General features: G+C 33.6%; 1 protein-coding gene and 1 non-coding gene across 3 annotated transcripts; one reads left to right on the plus strand and one right to left on the minus strand.

The window, feature by feature from the left end:
• The first annotated feature begins 2,418 nt into the window (after positions 1 to 2,418).
• On the plus strand, positions 2,419 to 9,510 carry LOC112702979 (E3 ubiquitin-protein ligase RGLG4). Of its 2 annotated transcripts, none has more exons than XM_025754241.3 (11): positions 2,419 to 3,162; positions 5,590 to 5,674; positions 6,054 to 6,194; positions 6,307 to 6,420; positions 6,747 to 6,844; positions 6,928 to 7,007; positions 7,325 to 7,430; positions 7,524 to 7,651; positions 8,018 to 8,144; positions 8,654 to 8,710; positions 9,104 to 9,510. In XM_025754241.3, exons 1-11 carry the CDS (start codon positions 2,824 to 2,826, stop codon positions 9,209 to 9,211), a joined length of 1,383 nt encoding a protein of 460 aa, XP_025610026.1. In that variant the 5' UTR covers positions 2,419 to 2,823; the 3' UTR covers positions 9,212 to 9,510. The 2 variants fall into 2 exon arrangements, with proteins under 2 accessions (XP_025610026.1, XP_025610025.1); XM_025754240.3 differs by having other exon boundaries at positions 2,421 to 3,162; positions 8,006 to 8,144.
• Positions 9,511 to 19,631: 10,121 nt separating this feature from the next.
• On the minus strand, positions 19,632 to 19,735 carry LOC112704638 (small nucleolar RNA R71). The gene has a single exon (XR_003155253.1). It is a non-coding gene; the product is annotated as a small nucleolar RNA R71 (small nucleolar RNA).
• Positions 19,736 to 20,405: the final 670 nt, after the last annotated feature.

Genomic DNA, 20,405 nt, shown 5'->3' on the forward strand with positions numbered 1-20,405 from the left:
ACTTGAGTGTTAGAGTCCTTATAGGTGGCCCCACTTTATCCTCAACCTGTCAGGCCGGAGGAATCATTCACCAAAGCTCTCTAACACCCATCTCCCAGTCACCCACACTACACTACCACTAGACTCGACCCGTTTAATACCCGTGCAATTGAACAATAGCCCATTTAAATTCTTGATATAATAGTAACATAATAACATCATTTATTAATGATAAAATAATTGAAATTTGTGAACTCATATCACAGTTTATTACAACAATAATAGACATTCTTTAATTGTCTATTTTTCAAGACTTAATGACAAAAACAGCAACATTAGTTACTAACAAACATACAAGAACAACTAACATATTAGTTTTTTTCTTCCTCTCTGTATATGCTAACTTTTTCTCTAACTTAATCAGCTTCTGTTCTACTTTATTCTTCACAAATACTCTTTTACATTATCAATCTTATTGTCACAAATTAATTCTTTGTGTCTCTAATTTTTGTAACATGATCATCAAGACAAATAAAAATTTTGCAGTGGGATGGATTTTTCAATTGTAAATTTTAAAAAAATTAAAATTCAATTAACTACATCAATCTACTTCAAGATTTATATAACTATCTTACCTTGAAGAAGGGACACCCCAGGAATAACCTGTTGGGATTAGTTGGCATCGTAGACTTGTATAATATAATATACACTCCACATTTGCACGTTGGAGCAATTCTATCCTTTTTGTCTCCATTTTGCACGCAACGAATGATAGAGGACAATGAGATTCGTTGCATGCTCGAAGAAGCTTTTTTGCTGGCCATAAAACACAACCCTAAACACAAAAAATCCTCTAACTATAATGCTGCAATAGAGTCTGACTTCAATTTAAAGAGTTAAGACAACTCCCAAAATAGTACCTAAAGACACATAATAAACTTATCATTAGTAAAAGATTTTGAATTTTTTTATTTAATAAATATAAAACAAATAGGTTAAATTATACAGTTAGTTCCTACACTTTTAGTGAAATTGCAAATTAGTCCCTACACTTTAAAAGTTTATAATTGGATCCTTATAAAAAATTAAAATTTGTAATTAGGTCTTCAATAACGTTTACTGTAAACAAAATACACATTTACCATAATATCCTCTTTTTCTTTTTCCTTTTCTTCCATTATCCTTTCTCTTTTCCTCTTCTCTTCCCTTCTTCATTGGCAGCCATGGCCATGGCATCAACCACCACAGCAGCTGCCACCATGATACTATTAGGCTCCATGTCAAGTGCAGATGGAATCATGAGCCCAAACCTCCTAGTAAAAGCTATTTTTTCATCGGGCTCTACCTCTTTTACTTCTTGAAGCATGGCAACACTCTCAGCTTGGGCACTATTCTCAACTGTCACATTGGACCTCACACAAAATTCATCATCATCAAATAATACTAATAATACTTCCACTCTTCCAATCAGGCATCATCATCCTCTTAATGTTGTCCCTTTGTTCCAGTTACCCAATTTTCAAGGTTACCTGCAGAACTTTGAGACTCAAGCCCTACATAATCAATCAAAATTCTTCGATCTTCAATTGTCTCAACAAGTTACTGCATTTTCTGAATCAAAAATCCAACCATCCACAGCAACAGCCGCCATTCCTAGCTGATTCCGTCACTGCAGCCATCACCACCGATCCTAACTTCACTGCCGCTATTGCAGCTGCCATCTCCTCAATCATCGGAGGTAACAACAACAACAGCAACAACAATAATAAACCAAATAGCACTTGAGATGCTAATAACAACAACAACGGCAGCCATCTCCTCCATAATTGGCACGATGATGACGAAGAACCTGTCACTGCTGAAGATGCTGTGAGTAGTCGAGAGTTGTTGCATTTAGGGTTGGAGGCGGAGGGTCGATGGTTGTGTTCGGTGATAATATAAAGGCAGAAGAACTAGGACGGTGGATGGTGGGATAGGGTGAAAGGTGGTATGCTGATTTGGAAATTACTCATTATACACTTGGTCCCTATACTTCTATTAAAATTGCAAATTAGTCTTTATTGTCAAACATATGCAACTCACATGTTTAAAATAGCGAATATACTGACGAATATTCTGTTAAATCAAACATTGTTTGAACGGTGGAGACTAAATTACAAAATTTAATTTTGTTTAGGGACCCAATTACAAACTTTTAAAGTGTAGGAACCAATTTATAATTTCAGTAAAAATATAGAAACTAATGGTGTAATTTAACCAAACAAATACATTCTATTTCAAATAAAAACTTCTTAATAATTTTAAGATATATATTTTTAAGACACAAAATAAATAAATCTGATTAAAATTTATGAGAGACTAATTTATTACAATTTTAAAAGATTAGGACATATTTGTCTTTTTTTATAAATTTATACATGACTACATGGGTATGCAAATGACACTTCCCGATTGAGAGCATAAATACAGAGTTTAATTTAATGTTTACACCAGTATGACACGCAAAGCCAGTTTTGGTATTTATTTTGTGTTCTTCAGCCTATGTGTTGGGCAAGAAACTAAAGAAAAACTTTCTATTACCTTCAAAAAAAATTCTCGCAAGCAAGCTAACAAAGTAAGCTAGAATCAGATACTTTCCCCTACTTAGCTTATTTCTTCGATTAGATCAGAATAAATTGACCTTTTCCAGTGGTTTCTAGGAAGTAGCTAGCCGCTCCACACTCAAAGTCTCAAATAGACGCTCTACCTTCCTCTTTCTTTTGCCTTCAATATTCCTTTTGACTATAAAATCTCTCTCTCAGCATACAAAAACATGTATTCATCTCTTATAACGCCTTTATTATAATGCAAGATGCCATGGGCAACCTCATAGCCAGAAACAGAAACAGTGGTGCTCGAATTTCAAGAAACAATACCAAAGGAAGTGGTGGAAGAAATAATAGTAATAATAATTCTTCAGCCATTGACAATAGACCTTTATCGTTATCACAATTAAGACCACCGCGACAGTTAGCTCCACCACAGTATCCTTCGCTGCCGCTGTCTCTGCCGCAACCGCAACGAGCAGAATCCATGTCTAGGGCACAAAATAAGTCAGGACAGGAGGGATCAGCAACCATGGGAAAGAAGGATGCAGCAAAGAAATATGCTTTGATTAAGGATAATTTCACTTCTCTTGAACAGGTTTTGCGCCTTTCTCTTCATTCCTTCTCATTAACATGTTTAGTGTATGTTCGATTGGGGAAAAAGTTACACATTTGCCTAATCAAAATATACTCTTATTAGTGTACTTTTTTTGTTATTTCCGTTTAATCTGTATTCATATTGTGAAAACAAAATTCAAGAATTGGATTTATGGATAAAATTATATATAAAACTAATTTAATTTATGAATGTCTCAACTCTCACCTATTGCTATATCACGTTCATCCTTACTTCCTTAGAATATTTACCAATTTCTCTGTTTTTTTGGAGCTTTTTCTGCTGATGATTCTCTTATTGGTTAATTCTGACCTATCATATGTTTTGGCTTATAAGGCTCTTTCTTTTTCATTTTCTGATTTTGAAATGCGGCTATGAGATATTTTTTAGTTGACTCCTAGTCTGGATAGTGGGATATTTTTTGAGATAATCTGATTAGTATAAAATGTTGGAATATAGATGACCAAGTCAAATTGCAGTTTTATGTGGTAGAATTTTTTTTGGGTGACTTATGTGGTAGAATTTTAGTAGTTCAATAAGGTCAACTTAAACAAACATTTTTTATGTATTTTATTTAATATAATTGAAAAGTTCAAAATCTTATAAATATTTCAATTTTTTTAACACTCACCTACTTTTTATTATCAAGGTAAAGATATATATAGTTAAGTTATGTTTAATTTGTCTTACGATTTTTTACATAAATAAAATAAAAAATTTGTTAGGGGCTAACATGTCTTTTACGTCTTTCAAAGTTGTTATATTAAAAACCCACAACTTTTGAAGTAAACAAGATTTTAAATTTAGCTCTTGCTTTTAAATTTCAAATTTTATCTCCTGAAGTTAAAAGTATACCAAATTGTCAAAAGGAGATAGGTGAACTTAAATTCTAATTTTGGCAGAAACTTACTTTTTTGTGTTTACAAGTATCTTTCTTGGTTTTTATTAGAATCATTCAATATTTATTAGCATGATATCTAGTTCGAATAAGTATATTTGTTCTTCAGAATTATAATTTTTTTTTAGAAAAAATTAGGATTTTCTTAATCCATTTTGAACCTCAACAAAATGTTGGATTCTATTTAATTGCTTGTACCTTTATACATATGAGAATGAACCAATATTTATGTTCTTCCATTCAATCAAGCTTCAACCATATTCTATCATTCTATCATGCATCGTGCATCATCCCCCATTATCTCTACTTCTCAATCTCATAGCATGGTACACACGCGTTTTGTGGGTCAAGCTTACTTCAGTCACTTACTTTATTTAACTTGTTGGATGTTTCTATTTAAAACACCATGCAGGGGTATAATAATGTTATTTTTTCTTTTTCTTTTTTGGTGGGGAATGGGTATTGGCCGTTTGGGAACCAGTATCATCCAAATCTTGTTACTAAAAGGATTGACCTTGAGGTTTTGTCACTTTTAAAACTCCTTGTCCTTTTTGCCAAGTATGTTTAGTGAGGCTGAAATCAAATATCAACTATGCAAGTACACAAAAACAAAAATCAACTACCAAATCAGCTACATGTATAAAATACATATTAAAATGTAAAATATACATACATAAGAACATGATAAATGATTTGTTGGCTGAATTTTTATGTGTACATATTAAATATAATATTGTTACTTTGCCAATTGATTATCCATAAGAAAAAAAAAGAAAAGGAAAGAAAAGTGAGGAGGACCTTGGCTTTATGATAAAATGCTTAACTTATTACCTTCTTTTCCAAATAATGCTTCGTGAGAACTTCCCAGTCATTATTAATAATGCTGCTTTTTCCAAATAATGCTTCGTGAAAATTGTTTAATGAAACCAGAAAGCATATACATTTTTAGATAGATATATATTATTGGATTATTTTGATGTATGCTTTATGAATTAAGTTGACATACATTTTAACACAATCCATAATTTAATAATAATTATTTTTATCATCACCAAGATATAATGCTGTCCGGCTTTAGGGTGTGTTTGTAACTTGAATTTTTATTTTTCCTTAATGTGACTTTGGTTGAAAATAGATTAAGGGAGATATATATTATCTACGGCTCATAATTCATAAATTCGTTAACTAAAGGTTTTGGGTTGAAATTTGGTTTTAACCTTATTCATTAGTTCAAATTTTCTAATATTTCTTCTCAATAGACTTTTAAAAGAATAAATAAATAAATAAAATAAAGTTTCTAATATATCATTTGTGTTCAATGAATCTCGCATCAAATTGGCACACATTTTAGATGAGGCATCAGACTTACACTTCATCTAAATTCAGTGATATCGTAAAATATGTCAATTTAGTGTAGATGATATATAATGAGTACACAAAATATTTCCTAAATTGTGTTAATATATATATATATATATATAAAATTCTCAATTACCCGATTACTTATACAGGTTACAACTGCCTTAAGGAAAGAAGGTCTAGAATCATCAAATCTCATCCTTGGAATTGATTTCACAAAAAGCAATGAATGGACTGGTAGGTTGTACCACATAAATTTGGATCCTCTCATGTTCATATTTTCACGATTGATTCAATTACTATATATAGTAAAATAGAAGAAAGCCAAAAGAATAAATAATAAGTAATAGAAAAAGATTCATGAGGATATGTGTTATTTTAAACCTTGAGAGAATCCTAATCTGGCACGGTATAGGAACCAAATTTAAGAATTTCATGATCCATTGCATCGTGTATAGAAAATTTTGGGAGGCCAAAAAGAACTATGGTTTCTCACATGAGAAAATAAAATATGGGTTTTGGATCATAATTTTTTAAACATTTTGGAATAAGTTTCATTTTAACTGTTGGGTTATTAACTTATCATGAAGCCAATGCATCCATGTTGTTATTAAAGGCAGAATCTCATTCAACAATAGAAGCCTGCATGCCATTGGAGACACATCAAACCCCTATGAGAAGGCCATCTCTATTGTTGGCAAGACTTTGGCTCCCTTTGATGATGATAACTTGATTCCATGTTTTGGCTTTGGTGATGGTAAGTCCTAAATTTTGTATTAAACCTTGCATGATAAGAAAAATTGACAAGTTTAATCAATTTGACATGTTGTTCAATTTTACTTAATTTATTTTTTGTTATTATTGTGCAGCAACAACCCATGATCAAGAAGTGTTTAGCTTTCACAGTGATCATACACCTTGTCATGGTTTTGAGGAAGTTCTTGCGTGCTACCAAAAAATAGTTCCAAACTTGAAACTTTCAGGTTATTTTCATATGTAGCTTTTTTTAAGCGTGTTTTTGTTACAATCAGTTAGGTCATGATTAGTAAGTCTCTCAGGATAAAAAACAAGACCAAAAAGTTGTCTATATCCTTGTCTCCACTGTCCTTGGTGTTCTAGTTGTCTGTATCTTTTGGGTAGAATATTTTGCCTGTTTCTGTATTTGTCTCATTCTCTAAATAGGTTTGTATTTTCCCGTTCTTCTGTATTTCTGTCTAGAGACAATTACCAAATGCCAAACGAGGCCTTAGTTCAGTATGTTTGGTTGCTAGACTTGTCACTGAAGAAATGATTTCATTTTTGTTTGCAGGACCAACTTCTTATGCTCCTGTGATCGAGGCTGCAATAGACATTGTTGAGAAAAATCACGGCCAATTCCATGTGTTGGTTATCATTGCAGATGGGCAGGTACATAGTTAATGCTACCTCATTATGTTATGTGTTTCCATGTGTCTCTAATCTTATTCATATGAGTTTGTTTGATTTGTAAGGTTACTAGGAGTGTCAACACTGAAGATGGAGAACTGAGTCCTCAAGAACATAAGACAATCAAAGCTATAGTTGATGCAAGGTAGACATAGATAGCTAAAACGCTGATTGATAATCTTACAGCATTCCTATTAATGCTTATACCATTTTGTTGTTTCCAATCTTTTGATTAGCCTTTGTTAGCCTTAAACAATTTTAGTAATGTAAAATTGGTGATTTTGTATTTTGTTCCCTATGATTAGTTTTCTCCATTAGATGCTGATAGGTTAAATCATGCTTAGAGACGTTACCATTTAATCATCCACATCAGTACTTGGCTTTGCCTAAAAGAAAATGCAGATGCTGAATAACAGTAATTTTATTTTACCTTTTTAAAAAATATTTAATTTCTGATATCAGTGAATACCCCCTTGCAATTATTCTGGTTGGGGTTGGTGATGGTCCATGGGAAGACATGCAGAAGTTTGATGACAAGATACCGGCGCGTGGTTTCGACAATTTTCAGGTATAGAACTTGCAGCTGAAAATTTCGCATAGTCTTACATTCTTTGCCAGCACTCTGTCGCAATGAAAATATCCTACTTACCCTTTTATGCAGTTTGTTAACTTCACTGGCATAATGTCTAAAAATATTGGCCCCTCTGAGAAAGAAGCAGCTTTTGCTCTAGCTGCTCTCATGGAGATCCCTTTCCAATACAAAGCAACCGTTGAATTTGGAATACTTGGGTATGATCCTTGTGACATTAGCGTAGGATTTCCTAGCTTAAAAGCAGCAAGCTATATAATATACCAAAATTACCACAAAAGATGATTTCGCTTACAAAATTACCCATGTAAGTACAAAAATTTGCCCTCTATATATACCCAAAAGACTTGATTTGCTTGACAAATCTACCCAAAAAGTGATCAATTTTCTTGTTGAATTTGTATTTTTCCACAAATAATTGTCAGCGACATGATCTTTGGTGGGTAATTTTGGTACTTCAGTCTATATTTTTTAGATCTATGTTTGTTTAACTGAATATCTGAAAGGATTTGCTAGTTGGTATTTAAAATTTTCCTATGCTTGCCTCTTTGGAGTTTGGACAACAGACGTGTAACAGGAAGAGCGAAGAAAATAGTTCCGAAGCCTCCTCCAGTTCCTTATTCCCGGCCGGCTCCCCCTGTTCATGTAATGAGCAATGCACAAACATCACCAGCAGATGATCGGAACCAAACGGTATTTCTAACTGAAACTTCCATGAGCAATTTCATAGTCAACGTTGTTAAGATGAGTACAAGATAAGACATAGGTTTGATTTTCTTTGGGTACAAGTAATGTGAAAGGCTTGAGGAAAAAAAATCTGCTTAGTAATTAGTTATTCATCGAACAACTTTTACTTTTTCTTTGAATTTTGCAGTTGCTTGATGACTAGTTTCGTGTTATTCTTCAGGAAAAAAAAAAGGATAAAAAGAAATTTCTGCATAAACTGTCATGCGTTGGCATTGGTATATTATTATTTACATAGAATCAGACATAAGCAAGAAAAAGGAATGCACTTTGAAAAGATACACTATTCCAACACATGAGTCTAACAATATTCCATAACATCCCAGTTAGAGAATTTGAGATAATCATTAAAATTTTGAATCATGTCTCCAAACATATGAACACATAGCAGGGTCTTCTCTTGTATCATCAAATATTGCATGCTCTATCATTTATATGCAACCAATTGAATTTTGTAGGCCTGCCCCGTATGTCTCACTAATGCAAAGGAACTGGCTTTTGGATGTGGCCACATGGTGAGGCTCATTAAATCCTTAACTCTTTTTTCATCAGGCTCTATTGATATTTTTCTCATGATAAAAATGCAAAGACATTAAAAGTTATATAACTTGTTTGAAGGATGAGATAAATATAGAGACGGGCAAAATATTCCGTCACTATGGGATAAAATGACTTGATTTCAAACAACCTATTTTGTCACTTTATATTGTCTTTTTACATTTTATCCTGAGATACATGCCAAACACAACATTAAGGAATGTTTGGTTACATATAAAAATAGCATGTTAGAGTTATTTATTAATAGTGGTTTTAACTTCTAAGTTCTAACAATATATATATATATATATATATATATATATATATATATATATTTTTTTTTTTTTTATTTTTTTTTTTTGGTGGAGCAGACTTGCAGAGATTGTGCATCAAGGTTAAGTAATTGTCCCATATGCCGTGAGAGGATCACTAGTCGTCTCAGGGTATTCACTGTCTCAGGGTATTCACTGGCTGATTAGTAGAATCAAAATCAAAATTCTATAACAACAACAATAACAAAGCCTTGTCCCACTAGTTAGAATCGACTACATGAATCAAACGACGCCATTGTGCCCTGTCATGTATTATGTCTACAGAGACACCGTTTACATGTAGAAATATAGGATGTGTATGATAAATGCCTTGCAAGTGTTGATGAATGATGATGGTGTGGCTTATTAGGTTCTTAGAAAATGAACTTATTTGTTGTAACATGATAGCTTGTTATCTCTTCAAGGATGGTTTCAGTGTGCTGAAATGTGGATGTGTTTGTGCAAAATTCTAACTTGTTCATGTTTTTGCTGCCTCAGTAGTAGTTCATTTCAATTGGAATCCTCACCCATTCCTTATGTCTGGTCACATTTACATCGTGAAATAAATAACTCTTTACACATTATAAGTTTTATCAATCTAATTGTTAAATTGAGATGTTTAATGGCATATGGTCATGGTTCTGACACTTCAACCGAATCAGCTGGTCGAACTTGAAAAATTAAGAACGTTGCTTAGTCTAGTTTGGTCATGTGTAACGACTTAACTTTTAACATGTTATGATAAATGCTAATCGTCGAATATTACTCATTGGTCAATCTGAGATTTTATACTCTGAATTTAGTTATATAATATTGAGCCTGTCGCCCTCGTCGTTAGCGAGTTTATGTAATGTTATGCGTTTGCGTGAGCTAGTAAAATAGATAAATACACCGTAAATATACATATGCATGAAATTAAACAAAGTATATTACATAATATCGCTAGGGCTTCATAAAAACATGAAGAGAAACAACAGCTATACAATCCATAAGTTATACAAATAAGATATATTACGCTATATTTATATATATGGTATACAGCCGCGGATGAATATACGAAACTCCAAGTTCAAGTCCATTCAGAAAATTTCTGGTCTGGTACCCAGGCTAACAGAAAACAGAGAAATCGTACTCAAGAAAATGCTAATAAGGGGGAGGAGAAAATACTCTAGACTCTAAGAATCTAGTGTGCACAAAGCCACAAACTGAGAGTTGTTATGCATAGTGTAGAAGTTTTCCGAGTTCTTGTTCAAGAACTGAAACCATTCAAGAATATACATCTTTTAAGCATTATTGTTCATATATTTTCTGCATTTTCTCTGTTTGTGGTTTAGCTCAATTTTGCATCACTTTTGTCGCAAGTAACCATGTGCAGATCTCTTCAATTATTATGAAAGTGTTTAATTATTAGTTGGATTAATCTTAGCATACAAGTGATTAATCCTTACAAGTGTTACAAGCGCTGAAACTTACTAAAACCCTAAACGCGCTCCAACTGTTACATACAGGTCACGCGCTATATAACAGAGCATTATATCAATCAAAATCAATTAACGCGCGAATAATACTATTTTCAATTTTCAAAATATTTCGTTACCTTCTTTGAATCTCTTGCCAATTTTCTTCGTTCTCCTTCTCTGCGTTCTCTCCTTGTATTTTCGATCGTTCTTTCTTCTGCGATTATCACTGCTTTGTTCGTCGTCATTCACCTCACTTTCTCTCACTGTCACTATAGCTTTGTTTTATTTCGATTTTCTGGTTTCTAAAATCAAAATCTGAACGAACCTTGAAGATAATGGATGATTCAACCTCAGATTGTCAGCTCAATCAGGGCGAAGTGAATTTTAAATTTGAATCGAACGAAGTTCCTGAGATTTGATTTAGATTCAGATAATTAAGATTAATCTGAATTTGATGCAGTTATTAGTCTATGATTGTCTAGCTGAATAATTCGCTAACATATACTATGAAATTAATGCGTGAACATAATCTGTGGATTGAATCTAATGTATTAGTTTTGATTAATTATCTGCAATTTATAGCAGATGCTCGGGTGTATATCAAAACTTTGTGGGTGTATTTTTAGGGAGGTTTGGGTGTATTTTAGAAAAGTTTGGTTGTATTTACAGTTTATGATTTTTCTTGTTATTTTTAATTGACTTGTTGTCGTTCGGGTGTATATCAGGAGTCCTTGGTGTATTTTACTTTGATTGTTACTTTTTTATGAGGTGCAGAAATTCTATAGTATTTTCTTATTTTTAACATATTGTATTTTGCAGCCCCTCTCTGTTGTTGATGAGAAGCTTGTTCCCAAGGTTGGAATGACTTTTAAAAACCTTGAAGATGCTGCAAAATTTTACAAGGACTATGCCAAGGCTGCAAGTTTTTCTACAAGAGTTCGGAGCACAAATAAAAAAGAAAACGAAATTAAGAATCAATTGATCACATGTAGCAGAGAGGGAAAATGGAAATCTAAAATATCTCCAACCAAGAAGATAAATCCCACAGCTGGTGTAAGTTGTCCTGCAAGAATTTATATACACACATTGAAGAATGTTGGTGCTTAGATCATTTCGAAGGTCGTGCTGCATCATTCACACCCTTGCTGTCTAACTCAAGCAGAGATGCTCAAACAACACAGAGAACTAAGCATGTCCGTTCATCGTACAATAGAGAATAACGAGGAGGCCGGTATCAGACCAAGCAAAACATTCCAATCATTCGTTGCAGCAGCTGGGGGTCACTGCGAGTTAAATTTTATTGAAAAGGATGTGAGGAATTACATCACGAGAGAAGTGCGGAATGTTTCCGAACAAGAAGATGCAAAGGAATTTGGGAAATATTTATTGAGAATGAAAGAAAAGAATCAGAATTTCTTTTTTGAGCTCGAACTCGAGGACGATCAATCGATTAAGCTTGCTTTTTGCGCTGATGCAAGGAGCAGAGCTGCCTTTGAGTATTTCAAAGATGTTATTTCATTTGACAACACCTACAATACAAACAGGTAATATGCTGTTATTGTTTATGCTGCTACATTAATTTTGTTCTAGGAATCTGCTGTAGAGGTGTATTTTGGATGTTACTTGGGTGTATAAATTTATTATATGGGTGTACATAATGATTTTTATTCTGCAATGTCATAATTTGTTTCAGGTATAATCTGGTTTGTGGTTCTTTTGTTGGGGTGAATCACCACGGTCAGTCAATACCTCTTGGATGCGCTTTGATAAAAAATGAAGAAATTGAGTCGTTCAAATGGTTATTTCAATGTTGGCTTCATTGCATGGGGGGAAATGCTCCGAAAGGGTTTCTCACCAATCAATGCGCGTCAATGAAAAGGGCTATAAAGGCTTGTATGCCAACAACAGTTCACCATTAGTGTATTTAGCACATCACGAAGAAGATTCCAAGCAAATTAAATGGGTACAAAGGACATGCTGAAATTGAACAAGAATTGAGCCAAGTTGTTTGGAACTCTCATAGTAAAAACTCATTTGATAGGAATTGGAATGATTTTCTACTGAATTTTGGTCTTGTGGACAACAAGTGGCTGTCAGGTAATGTTGTTCAAAATCTGCAGTAGAGGTGTAAATTGCATGGTTCCGAGTGTATTTATAGTCTATTTTTGGGTGTATTATGCAGATCTTTATGAAGACCGTCATATATGGGTTCCAATCTATCTGGATCACCACTTTTGGGCAGGGATGAAAAGCACACAAAGGAGCGAGAGCATGCATTCATTTTTTAACAAGTTTATTACCCGGAATAGCTCGCTTATTCAATTTGTCAAACAATACGATAATTGCCTTGGAAGCAGGGAGCAAGCAGAGAGAGAATCAGATGCTGCAGATTTTCATACGGTCATACTGTGTGCAACCAAATCCTCCATTGAAGCTCAGTTTCAAGATGTGTACACTCAACAAAAGTTTAGGGAAGTCCAAGCACAATTTAGAGAAAAGGCGAATTGCATCACTAGATTAACGAATTCCACTCTAGGCTATTCAGTATACGAAGTTGGAGAATAAGTTTCCAGCTCAATATTAAATAAGTTTGTGGTTACTTATGACTCAGTAGCAGTAGAGGTAAAATGTCAATGCTTATTATTCGAGTCAAGAGAGATATTGTGCCTTTACGCACTTAGCCTGTTAAGCTTTGAATGAGTAATCCAAGTGTCACCGATATATATATTGGAATGATGGAGTAAGAAGCTAAAGAGGCGACACACACACATCAAGAGCAGGCACAACGAGCCATTGTTGGAGTCAAGAAGCAAGAGGTTTGACAAATTGGTTTTTCGTTCGCAAAATATTTGTGAATTTGCATCAGAATCGAAGGAGTTGACTGCCATTCTGCACCGTGCATACAATAAGGTCATGGTTGAGATGGAAAAATTGGAAGCCAAAAAGAAGGGGACATGTTCGTTATCTCATGAAAATGCCAACTTGAAATTCGTTAACGAGCTTCAAAGCCCTCTAAGGATTCGAACAAGAGGAAGTCCAAAAAATAGGCTAGGTTCAAAGTGTGACAAACAGATTGCAAATGCCTCAAAGAAGAAGAAAACAAAAGATCTAAACGTGGTAAAAGTGATGTTCTTTAAACTTGTGGTGATTGATTTTAATTTTGTTCTTAATATTTTTGCTAATATATAAGTTTATTATATTCAGTTAAACCTCTTTGATGCTGCATCAGTGGTGCATCCAAATTTCAGCCAATATCAAGGACGTGTTATGAATTATCAGTTCAGGAAACCAACAGTAGTGGATAGTTTTTTGGGTATATAGTTACAGAATATGGGTGTAAACCATAGTTTTTCTTGGGTGTATTTCTGAATTTTTTTGTGCTTGACATTTTACATATATATACATATATTTTCATAATCTGCTATTTATGTTATAAATTATTATTTTTTTATTATGGTTTAGGGTTTAGGGGTTTAGGTTTTAGGCTTTAGGTTTTAGGTTTCAGGGTTTAGGTTTTTAGGGTTTAGGGTTTAGAGTTTAGGATTTAGGGTTTAGGGTTTATGGTTTAGGGTTTAGGTTTTTAGGGTTTATGTTTTTAGGTTTAAGGTTTAGGGTTTAGGGTTTAGGTTTTAGGTTTTTAAGGTTTAGTGTTTAGGGTTGAGGTTTAGGATTAAGGGTTTAGAGTTTAGGTTTTTAGGGATAAATCATCAGGGGGATAGATATTTGGGTGTATAATCAACTTTTTTTGGGTGTAACATGTCAGGTTATGGGTGTATATTTGGTTTGATATTTTCCTTCATGTTATAGTACCTGTAATTCAGACATTTTGAATACAGCAGAGAGAGTTTAATTATGGAAAAAAATTCTACTTATAATTGGATCAAATATATTTACAGCATGTGTTCAATTTCTTACAAGACTATATAATAGTTACATTAATCAGTGTTAATATCATTAGAATCTATCTGACAATATGGACTCAATAACAATGAGGATGGCCTGGACAATCTTATTGCATCACTTTCGCTAATGGCTTCAGCTTTGTCTTGATTCATTTCATGAAATAAAATCCAGGAAGCATATTCTACTCTATAGTGGTCTACCTTGTCCTGAAGTTTAAAAGAATTTTCGTTTTAATCAACTATGTTAACTTAGTAAGGTAATATAGAGTTATTTAGTTTTTAAACACAATTACCTGGGTCCAGTTGTCCCACTCATACTTCCCCCTTTTAATGTTTTCGGGCTGAATTATCTCAAGCCACTTTATTACATATATAGCACAGTCATAGCTGAAAAACAAGAAATAAATTAGCAAATTACATCTAGGAAATTTTAATTTCCAGATTAAAAGATTTATACATTTGTCTTTTGGCCTGAGATGTTAATGTCGGGTGTACGAATTGTTTTATCGTCTTTCTTCAAAGGTGCCCCCCAGCATATACTCTCATTCTTGAAATTACATGTCCCTTAAAACGCAAAACAAATTAGTAATATATGAATAAATTTAATAAAGGAATATAAACAAATGAACACAAACCTACACCTTATATTGAATAGAAAAACACCCAAATATTAAAATACATAACACAGAATCAACTTACAGTGAATAAATTTATGTTCTTTCTTTCATCGAATGGACAAGTTTTGTGTAATGGGTCCAATTCAAAAGATTTTTTTTCTTGTATCAGCCACCCATAACCACCAATGTTGTGAATGGCAAATAGGCACAAAAGTCTGAAGTATGTCCAGATTGAACAGTGTTTAAATTATTTGGCACATAAGTAAAGAATGGTAATAAGAAGTTTTAGAAATGAAAACTTACATAATTATGTGATACTAATTTTTTAAGGTCCAAGAAGGGTATAAACATTGGGTAGTCCTCCACCCTAAATGGCCTATTGGTTTTAGGATTTATGAATACCCTTTCTGGATGATTTCCAATGGCCATGTTCTGCAATAATTGTGAAACACCAAATGAATACAGAAAATACACCCAATCGAATGCAGAAAATACACCTAAACAAATACTGAAAATACACCCAATTGAATGCAGAAAATACACCCAAAGAAATGCAGAAAATACACCCAAATGAGTGCAAAAGATACACCCAAACGATTACAGAAAATACACCCAAACGAATAAACAAAATACACCCAAGATTTGTTGCAGTACAACTTACCACAATATCAGGGGGGAGACAGTACACTTCTTCTTGAAACCTTTTAATCTTTTGCTAGTTAAGGATGAGGCACATGGCAGACACAATCTTCAAATGAAAGCCCAAATCAATTTTACATAAATCGATATTTCAGTTACATTTCATGATAAAATCATTAATGTTATTCTAATATTACCTCAGCTTCTATATGTGTATCAGCTTGGCGAGATGTGATGAGCGGATAATTTATACGCTTTTTGGCATTGTTTTTAGGTAGTTTTTAGTATGATCTAGTTACTTTTAGGGATGTTTTCATTAGTTTTTAGGCTAAATTCACATTTTTAGACTTTACTATAAGTTTGTGTGTTTTTCTGTGATTACAGGTATTTTATGGATGAAATTGAGGGACTTGAGCAAAACTCTGATTGGAGGCTGACAAAGGACTGCTGTTGCTGTTGGAATCTGACCTCCCTACACTCAAAATGGATTTTCTAGAGCTACAGAACTCCAATGGCACGCTCTCAATGGTGTTGGAAAGTAGACATCCAGAGCTTTCCAGCAATATATAATAGTCCATACTTTATTCGTAATTAGACGACGTAAACTGGCGCTCAACGCCAGTTCCATGCTGCATTCTAGAGTCAAATGCCAGAAACACGTCATGAACCAGAGTTGAACGCCCAAAACATGTTACAACTTGGCGTTCAACTCCAAGAGAAGCCTCAGCTCGTGGATAGATCAAGCTCAGCCTAAGCACACACCAAGTGGGCCCCGAAAGTGAATTTATGCATCAATTACTTACTTCTGTAAACCCTAGTAGCTAGTTTAGTTTATTAGATGTCTTGGACTATCTAGTTCTTTTGACCATTCGGTCTTTCATGGGGGCTGGCCATTCAGCCATGCCTGGACCTCTATCACTTATGTATCTTCAACGGTGGAGTTTCTATACACCATAGATTAAGGGTGTGGAGCTCTGCTGTACCTCAAGTTTCAATGCAAGTACTACTATTTTCTATTCAATTCGACTTATTCTTATTCTAAGATATTCGTTGCACTTCAACAAGATGAATGTGATGATCCGTGACACTCATCATCATTCTCACCTATGAACGCATGACTGACAACCACTTCCGTTCTACCTTAGACCGGGTGCATATCTCTTGGATTCCTTAATCAGAATCTTCATGGTATAAGCTAGAATTGATGGCGGCATTCATGGGAATCCGGAAAGTCTAACCTTATCTGTGGTATTCCGAGTAGGATTCCGGGATTGAATGACTGTGACGAGCTTCAAACTTGCGATTGCTGGGCGTGATGACAAACGCAAAAGAATCAAGGGATTCTATTCCAACATGATCGAGAACCGACAGATGATTAGCCGTGCTGTAACAGAGCATTTGGACAATTTTCACTGAGAGGATGGGATGTACCCATTGACAACGGTGATGCCCTACATACAGCTTGCCATAGAAAGGAGTGACAAAGATTGGATAAAAGCAGTAGGAAAGCAGAGATTCGGAAGGAACACAACACCTCCATACACTTATCTGAAATTTCCATCATTGAATTACATGAGTAACTCTATCTTTATTTTCTGTTTGATTTTATTATTATTATTCGAAAATCCAATAATCTCTTAATATAGTTGAATCCGTCTGATTGGGATTTACAAGATGACCATAGCTTGCTTCATACCAACAATCTCTGTGGGATCGACCCTTACTCACGTAAGGTATTACTTGGACGACCCAGTACACTTGCTAGTTAGTTGTGCAGAGTTGTGACAAAATGTGATTTATGTTTGAGAGCACCAAGTCTTTGGAGCCATTGTTGATGATCACAATTTCGTCCACGAAGTTTTTGGCGCCGTTGCCGGGGATTGTTCTAGTATGGACAACTGACGGTTCATCTTGTTGCTCAGATTAGGTAATTTTCTTTTTATTTTCTTTTCAAAAAAGTTTTCAAAAATCTTTCAAAAATTTGTCTTTATTTTCATTTTTCTGAAAGAATATTTTCGAAAAAAAATGATAAAATAAAATACACAAAAAAAATCATAAAATCATAAGAATAAAAAATATTTTGTGTTTCTTGTTTGAGTTTTGAGTCAATTTTTAAGTTTGGTGTCAATTGCATGCTTTAAAAATCTCTTGCATTTTTCAAAAATTCATGCATTCATGGTGTTCTTCATGATCTTCAAGTTGTTCTTGGTAAGTCTTCTTGTTTGATCTTGATGTTTTCTTGTTGTGTGTCTTTTATTGTTTTTCATGTGCATTTTTGCATTCATATTGTCTAAGCATTAAAGATTTCTAAGTTTAGTGTGTTGCATATTTTTTTTACATAAAAAAAATTTCAAAAATATGTTCTTGATGTTCATCATGATCTTCAAAGTGTTCTTGGTGTTCATCTTGACATTCATAGTGTTCTTGCATGCATCATGTGTTTTGATTCATAATTTTCATGTTGTGAGTCATTTTTTATGTTTTTCTCTCTCATAATTAAAAAATTCAAAAATCAAAAAAATATCTTTTCCTTTTTTTTCTCTCAATATTTCGAAAACTTGGGTTGACTTAGTCAAAAATTTTTAAAATTAGTTGTTTCTTGTAAGTCAAGTCAAATTTTCAAATTTTAAAAATCTTATCTTTTTAAAACATTTTCAAAAATTAAATCTTTTTCATTTTTCTTTTTAATTTTTGAAAATTCTTTAAAATATTTTTCAAAAAATTTTTTCTTAGTTTTATCTTTATTTTCAAAAATTATGCTAACAATTAATATGATTGATTAAAAAAATTTGAAGTTTGCTACTTTCTTGTTAAGAAAGGTTCAATCTTTAAATTCTAGAATATTATCTTTTAGTTTCTTGTTAGTTTAGTAATTAATTTTAATTTTAAAAAATGAAATATTTTCCAACCATATCTTTTTTATCATATCTTTTTATCATATCTTTTTCAAATTTTATCTTTTTCAAAAATTTGATTTTAAAATATCTTCTTATCTTCTTATCTTTTCAAATTTGATTTTCAAATCTTTTTCAACTAACTATTTAATTTTTTGTTTGTTTCTTATCTTTTTCAAAACCACCTAACAACTTTTCTCTCTCTAATTTTCAAAAATACCTCCCTCTTTTTCAAAAATTCTTTTTAATTAACTAATTGTTTTAAATTTTAATTTTAATTCTATCTCATCTTTAATTTTCGAAAATCATTAACTCCTTTTCAAAATTAATTTTCGAATTCTCTCTCTCATCTTCTTCAATTTATTTATTCATTTACTAACACTTCTCTTCACCTCTCTTCATCTCCAATCACTGCCTCTATCCTTACCCTTGTGTTTGAATTCTCCTTTCTTTATTCTTTTCTTCTTCTACTAATAATAAGGATCCTCTTTACTGTGACATAGAGTATTTCTCTTCTTTTCTTGTTCTCTTCTCTTTCATATGAGCAGGAACAAGGAAAAAAACACTCTTGTTTAAGCTAATCCTGAACCTAAAAGGACTCTGAAGAGGAAATTAAGAGAAGCTAAATTACAACAATCCAGAGGCAACCTTTTGAAATTTTCGAACAAGAGAAGGAGATGGCAGCCGAACCCAACAACAATAATGCAAAGAGGATGCTTGGTGATTTTACTAAACCCACGTCCAAGTTTGATGGAAGAAGCATCTCAATTCCTGCCATTGGAGCAAACAATTTTGAGCTGAAACCTCAATTAGTTGCTCTAATGCAACAGAACTGCAAGTTTCATGGACTTCCATCTGAAGATCCTTACCTGTTTTTAAATGAGTTCTTGCAGATTTATGAGACTGTTAAGACGAATGGAGTAGATCCTGAAGTCTACAGGCTCATTCTTTTCCCTTTTGCTGTAAGAGACAGAGCTAGAATATGGTTGGACTTACAACCTAAAGATAGCCTGGACTCCTGGGATAAGCTGGTCATGGCCTTCCTGGATAAATTCTTTCCTCCTTAAAAGCTGAGCAAGCTTAGAGTGGATGTTTAGACCTTCAAGCAAAAAGATGGTGAATCCCTCTATGAAGCTTGGGAAAGATACAAGCAGATGACCAAAAGATGTCCTTATGACATGTTTTCAGAATGGACCATGATAGATATATTCTATTATGGTCTATCTGAGTTCTCTATGATGTCATTGGACCATTCTGCAGGTGGATCCATTCACCTAAAGAAAATGCTTGCAGAAGCTCAGGAACTTATTGACATGGTTGCAAATAACCAATTCATGTATACTTCTGAGAGGAATTCCGTGAATAATGGGACGCCTCAAAGGAAGGGAGTTCTTGACATTGATGCTCTGAATGCCATATTGGCTTAGAACAAAATGTTGACTCAGCAAGTCAATATGATTTCTCAAAGTCTGAATGGATGGTAACATGCATCCAACAGTACTAAAAAGGCATCTTCTGAAGAAGAAGCTTTTGATCCTGAAAACCCTGCAATGGCAGAGGTAAATTACATGGGTGAAACTTATGGAAACACCTATAATTCATCATGGAGAAATCATACGAATTTCTCATGGAAGGATCAACAAAAGCCTCAACAAGGCTTTAATAATGGTGGAAGAAATAGGCTCAGCAATATCAAGCCTTATCTATCATCTTCTCAGCAACAGACAGAGAATTATAAACAGAATACCTCTAACTTAGCAAACTTAGTCTCTGATCTGTCTAAGGCTAATTTAAGTTTCATGAATGAAACAAGGTCCTCCAACAGAAATCTGGGGGCATAAGTGGGCCAG

The sequence above is a fragment of the Arachis hypogaea genome, chromosome 7 (genome assembly GCF_003086295.3).
Source record: "Arachis hypogaea cultivar Tifrunner chromosome 7, arahy.Tifrunner.gnm2.J5K5, whole genome shotgun sequence".
In the NCBI taxonomy this organism is placed as follows: Eukaryota; Viridiplantae; Streptophyta; class Magnoliopsida; order Fabales; family Fabaceae; genus Arachis; species Arachis hypogaea.